At 41.0% G+C, this 7,324-nt stretch overlaps 1 protein-coding gene across 1 annotated transcript in view; it reads left to right on the top strand.

The window, feature by feature from the left end:
- The window catches only part of zc3h18 (zinc finger CCCH-type containing 18), a 53,076-nt gene extending 49,339 nt beyond the window's left edge, over nt 1–3,737 (top strand). The window contains 2 exon segments of the mRNA XM_040026694.1: nt 774–861; nt 2,581–3,737. Coding sequence (XP_039882628.1) covers nt 774–861; nt 2,581–2,791 — 299 coding nt within the window. The 3' untranslated portion in view covers nt 2,792–3,737.
- Nucleotides 3,738–7,324: the final 3,587 nt, after the last annotated feature.

The raw sequence follows: 7,324 nt of genomic DNA on the forward strand, positions 1-7,324 counted from the left end.
TATTAGCTCCAGAAAATTGCACCTGTTTTCTAGGGGTGCAACGATACTCGTATCGATATTGAACCGTTTGATACAGTGCTTTCGGTTCGGTACGCATATGTGTGAACAATACAACATTTTTTATTTATTTTATCAACTTTTCTTCTGTCGATGCCGTCTGTGTTGAGAGCTCAGTGGATCTGCGTTAACGTCATTTCCGATTAACGCTGACAGCACTAGTGGGAACACAACGAATATGGCTGCACATTTACTCCGACATCATCCTAGTGCAAAGACAAGTGGAAGCAGACAAAAACAACAAGCACGCATGCTACAAACTTTACCCGAGTCATTTAGACAGCCGTTAGCACATGATTCTCCTTATGGGACCTGATATGTTTAATATGCTGCTGAGAATATAGCCCAGAAGAAGCGTATAGTATAGCTTTTATTTTGGAAAGAGCCATTTCTCTGTAATAAACTCTCTTTTCCAAAGATGAGTGATTTCTCGATCAGATAGATTTAATTTTTTATTACTTTGTTGTTTCAGCAACATTAAATTTAAAAACTGTACTTTTGAGTTAAAATATATATTTATAATTTTAATAAATGACAAATTAAAAATGCATGAACATTTTTTTGTATCGAAAAAATATCAAACCGTGACACCAAAGTATCGAACCGAACCAAACCGTGAATTTTGTGTATCGTTGCACCCCTACTGTTTTCATATGAACAGCTTAAATGTAGTTTAGTCTGTCTGCCTCATTATCTCTTAATCTGGTGTTTTTTAGGCCGCGATAAGAGGATACCTGGCCGACTCCCACTTTCTCCTCGAATAGATCGACCCAGAGGGCGACCCATGCCCCCACAGGGAGACAGGTTGGTGGCTTATTGTTGCTGAAGGCCTGTGGTTTTTAAACCTTCACTGAACACAAAAGACATTCAGCTAGAACTGTGGAATTTCTTAAATCACCTTTCTCTATGTTGTACAGCCTCTGTATAGGCAGCAGTGATCATGGTGACTCAGGCCAAACACATGTCTGTCATGTCATGTGGTCTGGCAAACTTCATAAGCCAAAATGAGGAACAGGCCACAGATAGTTAACCTTCCCTGCACGTGTTGTAGTATGCATTGTCTCTCGTGCAAAATCCCCTCTATGAAATAATTCCGTTGTGTTATCAAGCATCCTGTTTTGTACTGAACACAGAGGCAGAACCAATGAGAGAATTGAAATAACAATTTGTTTTGTCCACCATGAAACTCTCATTGTGACTTCCATTATGAATAATGTTTGGATTCATGTCATACCACTTTGGACATCCAGTATAAATGTTCCCGTTAGGTTGTTTCCTGGTTTTGGAAATAGGAAAGTTCAAAAAGAAGAGACAGTGGCAAGTTTGGTTTTTTCCAACATGAAGAGATAGTAATGTTTACTTTACCAGCAACACAGCAAGGTTAACCTGGGTCATATACACTAGTTAACTATTTTAGCCTGCAGTAGCTGATGAGCAAAATTGAGGCATGTCAGCAGACACACATGAGTTAGAAATAACAGAGAGGGTTATGTTGGGGCCAGGGAATTGCCTTAGTGAAACTCTGAACAGACTTGTGAAAATCGAGAGATCAAAGGGACCATTTCCATTTCCTTGTTTTGTCTGACCAACAGTCCCAAATGCAAAAGGTAATCATTTTTACTATGTGGTGAATAAGCATCAAATACTGTACTATGCTATAGGCATTGTTAAACTTTTGTATACCTGAATAGTAGTAATTGTTTAATTAACTGAAAGGCCAGTATCATAAACAATATCAACATTGTTCAGTAGTCTAATTTACCAAAAGGCTTTTGATCAAAAGATTTTTAAAATGGTTCAGGGACAGTGTCAACAGTTCATTAGATGCTCAGCAGGTGCTGTTTTCAATCTGCACAGTTAACCAGAAATGAAAAAAAGCTTCCACAAAACTGCTTCTAGTTTCTGAAAACTGAGAATTGTTTCTGCTTGTCATTGACTGATATGCAAATAGAGGGTTTTGGTTTTTTTTGTTTGCGTTTTCCTTTTTTAGCTCACAATTACTGCTTAAACTTCTTTACTTTGGTTAGCAGTCTAAAGACTAAACAGTATTTGAATCATTGTAATGTTAAAAGATTAATTCATAGATGGCTGATTTTGGTTGGTTGATTCTATATTTAACCTATTAAATATGGGATATTAAGAATTGTATGTAATTACTTTAAAGCTGACAAGTTTTATATTGAACTTATTGAAACTTGCAGGGATCTAGTTATAACTAAAGGTAGTGGATAACTAGCTTTAACAACTAGGATTAAAGAGTTTAACAGTTAAAACAGACCCAGATGTAGATAAGCACTGAATGGGTTTATAATAGTTGATGAATCAACATAACATCCCGTTTAAAACAGAAGACATGATGTGTGCTGTCATCTAACTTAAGTGTTGTTAAACAAAGGCTGATTCAGCAGTGGAAGTAGTGAATGCAGGGAATGGCTCTCAGACATTCTTTTCCAGTTTTTAGTCATGTATTCTCATCTGCACTTGGCTGGTAATTATAACGCTTAACTCTGTCTGTCTTCTTAGAAAACGTCCTCTGTCTCCACCTCCCAAATCATCTGGGAAAAGCCCAGCAGCTCCATCGGCCAAGCTGGTCACACCGAGTCCAGCATCGGGTGCCGGATCGGGTTCTAGCAAACCCAGCAACACGCTGTCCCGGCGCGAGGAGCTTCTGAAACAGCTGAAGGCTGTGGAAGATGCCATCGCCCGTAAACGAGCAAAGATTCCTGCCAAATAAATGGCAGCACAGCCCTAACCTGTTCATCCACATGCAAAGTCTGCCTGGGCAACCATGAGGGTCACAGGGTGGACTGTTTTTTGTTTTGTTTTTTCTCAAATCTCCAATGGACATGTAAAAATGTTGTATGGTTTGGTTATAAAGGCTGTTGTGTGAGTGAACAGGAAGTAATTGCCACAAAAACCACCTTGGGCTTGATGGGCTCTGCTTCATTTTTCGAACATTGATCACTTCCATGTTCCCGAGTTTGCTCCCGTTAAAATCCTTTTAATGTCTCAGCCACATATTACCTCACAAATAGAAGAGGTCATCTGGGCATTTGGCAAGGAAAGGGACGTCTCAGGAATGGAGTGCAATATGTTTAGACTTCATAATGCAGAGACAGGATAGTAAAGGGGTACTGTGTTTACCTGCTGCTCACTTTGTTCCCTCACTAGAATGGAAGCATTTTCCTCATGGTGTGGTGAATAATAGATCTATGAACACTGAGCCGTTTCTATCTCTTTTACTGTCTTGTTCTTGCATTTTTTTTCTCCTTTTTCCTGTATGTGCAGTGGTGTGACTGTTGGCTCAGCTCTACAGGGTACCAACAGCCCACAGGACCTCAGAGCGTTTCTTTGTACAAATCTCCAAGTTCACAAGCATCCATACTCGGCCCAGCTCCCTCTTTAACCAATGCCTCGCCTCCTTACTGTGTTTTAGGATAGTGGTCATTTTCACAGCTCAGAACCTTTCAAGCATATCATTATAAACCACATTGATGTGAAGTACTGCTTTTTAAAAAAATTCCAACGTTTTGTTTTCTTAGCTCTTAAGTGATAAAACAATGTTTTCTGTCACATTTTTTGTTGGAGGAGTCTGAGGTGGAATGGGAACATTTAGAGACAACGTATGTCTTGCTTTTGTGAGAAAAGCCTCTAAATAAACTATTTTGATAAGACAAGTTCCTTTGTGTGCTGTCGACTGTTGAAAAAAGATGTGTTACAGTACAGATCCACAGTAATGTATAATAATTTCAAAGGGGCATTGTTCAGTTTAAACAGCATACAGATGTTTGTTAAGAACGTCCATGTTTTTTTAAGCTAGCGCATTATCATGAATCTATTCACAGCATTGAACCATCACAATTGAGTGTTGAGAAATTCCCATCTGCCATCTCTAATAAAGTCACTATCGATTTCTTTGTTAAGCCGTTGCATTGCTCCTAAGGTCACAGTGAGGTCATACCTGATCTTATCATAGTTTTGCTTTTGACAGGGCAGTGTCAGTCACCACTGCGGTCCTGACTGCAATTTCTCAGCAACTACCAGTTCTACAAAGAGAAAAACCTGGTGCTGGAGGAAAAGTGAGCCTAGTGATCGAAGTCTAAACTTCGCCAGTGGCCAGTCGTGCAACAACCAGTGACTGATGTCACATTGGCTATGTCGATCTTTTGGATAGATGCAAACACTATGGTGTACTGCATTAATGGGTAGTGCACCATATGTCTGTGAAGGTTCTCAGTGTTCCAGGTCATCGTAGTCAAAGGAGCTTGCAAAGAAAAGCGTGTGGACTTCTTTAAGTTGCTTGAAGACGTTTCACCTCTCATCCGAGAAGCTTCTTCAGTTCTAAGAGTCAAATGGTGGAGAGACCCAGATTTAAGCCCAGTGGGAGTAACCCCCCAAAGAGGGACAAAGGACCCCCTGATGATCCTCTACCTAATCACATGAGCCAAGGTGTGAAAACGGGTGTGGGTCACAGTCAGCCAGGGTTTCAGGTGAGCTCATTGTGAAACCTGGCCCCACCCTATCATGTGATTTCCTGAGGTCAGATGGCCCAGGATGTGAGTGGGCGTTAAGGCGTCTGGGAAGGGATCTCAAAACTGGATTATAGATGGCAGACAGTTGGTGTCATAAACCACCGCCTCTGTTCAAAGATGGTCGCTCACAGTGGACATAAATGGCTTCTTTCACTCCTCTTTCAAACCATCTGTCCTCTCTGTCCAAAATGTGAACACTGGTGAACAAGAGTGTCCTTTATCCTTTAGATGCAGATGGACCGAGTCTTGTCCTGTGGAGGTGGCTCTTCTATATTGTGCCATGCGCTTGTGAAGTGGCTGTTTGGTCTCTCCAATGTAGAGGTCTGGGCAATCCTCACTGCACTGTACAGCATACACAACGTTGTTAAGTTTGTGTTTTGGAGTTTTGTCTTTCGGGTGAACCAGTTTTTGTCTGAGCGTGTTGCTGGGTCTGAAATGCACCGGGATGTCGTGCTTGGAGAAAACTCGCCTGAGTTTCTCTGATACACCGGCTACATAGGGGATGACAATCAGAGAAACTCAGGAGTTTTCTCCAAGCACGACATCCCAGTGTAGTGATAGATATAGCGATACCGAATAACAGCAACATCAGGAAGAAGGAACACGAGAAGCTAGAGAAGTACCAATAGCTCGAGATGATGTGAGGGGTGAAGGTAACAGTGGTCCCATTGGGAATCGAAGCACTTGGTGCGGTTACTCCCAAGCTAGGCGAGTGGCTCCAGCAGATCCCAGGAACAACATTGGAGATCTCTGTCCAGAAGAGCACAGTCCTGGGAACAGCAAAGATACTGCACCGGATTGCGCAGGACCCTTAAGTCCCAGGCCTCTGGTAGAGGACTCGAGCTTGAAGGATAGACCGCCCACAGGGGCGAGAGGGGAATTTTATTTATTCATACAGATAGATAGATAGATAGGTGTGTTGTACCTTGTGTGTGTGTGGATAGATAGATATATTCAAAGCTATGTGATCTATGTGGGGTATTTTCTGGATGCATGAAGTGTTTTGCATTTAGGAATTCCTCTTCCAAACATGTGACCTGTATCTGAACCAAAAAATTTGTTTAGTTTTCCATAACGTCGACATAACTGAATAAACAACTCTCTAACATTGAACACCCCATTTGGCATGTAGTGGAAACACTTTTATTGCACTTTTGGAGAAATTTTAGAAAAATGAACCACATCAACTTTGCAGTCATGGGAAAAAGTTGCCTACAGACTCAAGAAATAATCCTGGAGGAAGTCATAAATAGGAACTACTTTGAGCACCCAGAGCACATAGTTTAGGGGAAATACCAGACCACAATAAACAAACAAATCTGTCAACAGGTAAGTGATGCTTCCAACATGGTTATGACTTGTCATTGAATTTAAGGATTTAGGCTGATGGATGTCCATATTAACCTGTGAGTCTCCTTGGCTGCAGCTCTGTTATGCAAATATTATATTGTTTTTGGACATGGACTGCTGCCAACACCACAGAAGAGTCGCTATTCCTGTTATACTTCTTTGAAGTTTGTCTGAAGGGTGATGTCATGCATTGTTGTTTAGAGGACACAAGTTAAGGTGATCAAGTCCCAAATCAAGATATTAACTCTCAAATCATGACTTATGAGTCCAAAGTTAAGACCCCAAAGTCTTTTGTCAAGTTTTAAGTCATTACTAAAGTCTACAATTAATTCTTCATTGTTTTACATACTAACCATGTCAATTAAAAATTCACAATAGCAATAATATGTTTAGAACTGGTAGCAAATTATATATAACGAATGGTTGTAAAACTGAAAACATAATGAACTTCAAACATTTACATTAAGATCTGAGTGCCTGCCAGCTGAGATATTTTAATGTTTGCAGTAATAATAGTGTGCATGGCCAAACTATGCAGCAAGGTTGGCTATATAGGCCTGCATTTATAACATTAACTTAAATGGGTGCAGACAGGATTATTAAGTCAGTGAAACAGCCAACTCTAGTGAAGTCACTAGGCACTAGTAGTGAAGTCTCTTTGGCTCTTTGTAATTTGCAGATGTCTAGAGACATTCACGTTTGCATCTGCAAAAGCTTTTCAATCCCACATAGCAAAATTGGTATGGCCCGGATCTATCCCACACACCGCAAAGAATGACGGCCCTTTGGTGGCCCAGCTGCATAAACACTGGTGGTCCTGTGCTGGCCCATGTGTGGATTACCTCTGGCAAACCTGATCTGGGCCACCAAAGGGCCGTCATTCTTTGCAGTATGTGGGCAGCCACGGGCCAGTTGTAGACAAACTGGTGGTCCTGTGCTGGCCCAAGATGTCATCCTAATGTGTACCTTAATCAAGCCATGTAATAACAACATGTGTCGGAACATGACGAAACTGTTCAGACAGTGAATGGACTTAATCTTATATAGCGCTTTTCTAGTCTCCCACTTAAAGTACTCTATACAATATGCCACAGTCACCAATCACACACTTTCTCTTAACTGGGTGCTTCCTAACTACATTCATACACATTCACACTCTCGACATGCAGACTGGAGGAGCCAGGGATCGAACCACTAACTTTCAGATCAGTAGGTGACCTGCTCTACCTCCTGAGCTACAGCCACACAGTGGAAAACACGAGTAAACCCTAACTAGGTTTTGGATAAAGTGTACACTCACAAACCTGTCAAACCTGCATTTGAAACGTTGGTTACTATAGCAGTATAGTATTGCAACATGACATTTGGGTCTTCTAAATAAAATA

Source organism: Simochromis diagramma, unplaced genomic scaffold (genome assembly GCF_900408965.1).
Source record: "Simochromis diagramma unplaced genomic scaffold, fSimDia1.1 OVJJ01000293.1, whole genome shotgun sequence".
NCBI lineage: Eukaryota > Metazoa > Chordata > Actinopteri > Cichliformes > Cichlidae > Simochromis > Simochromis diagramma.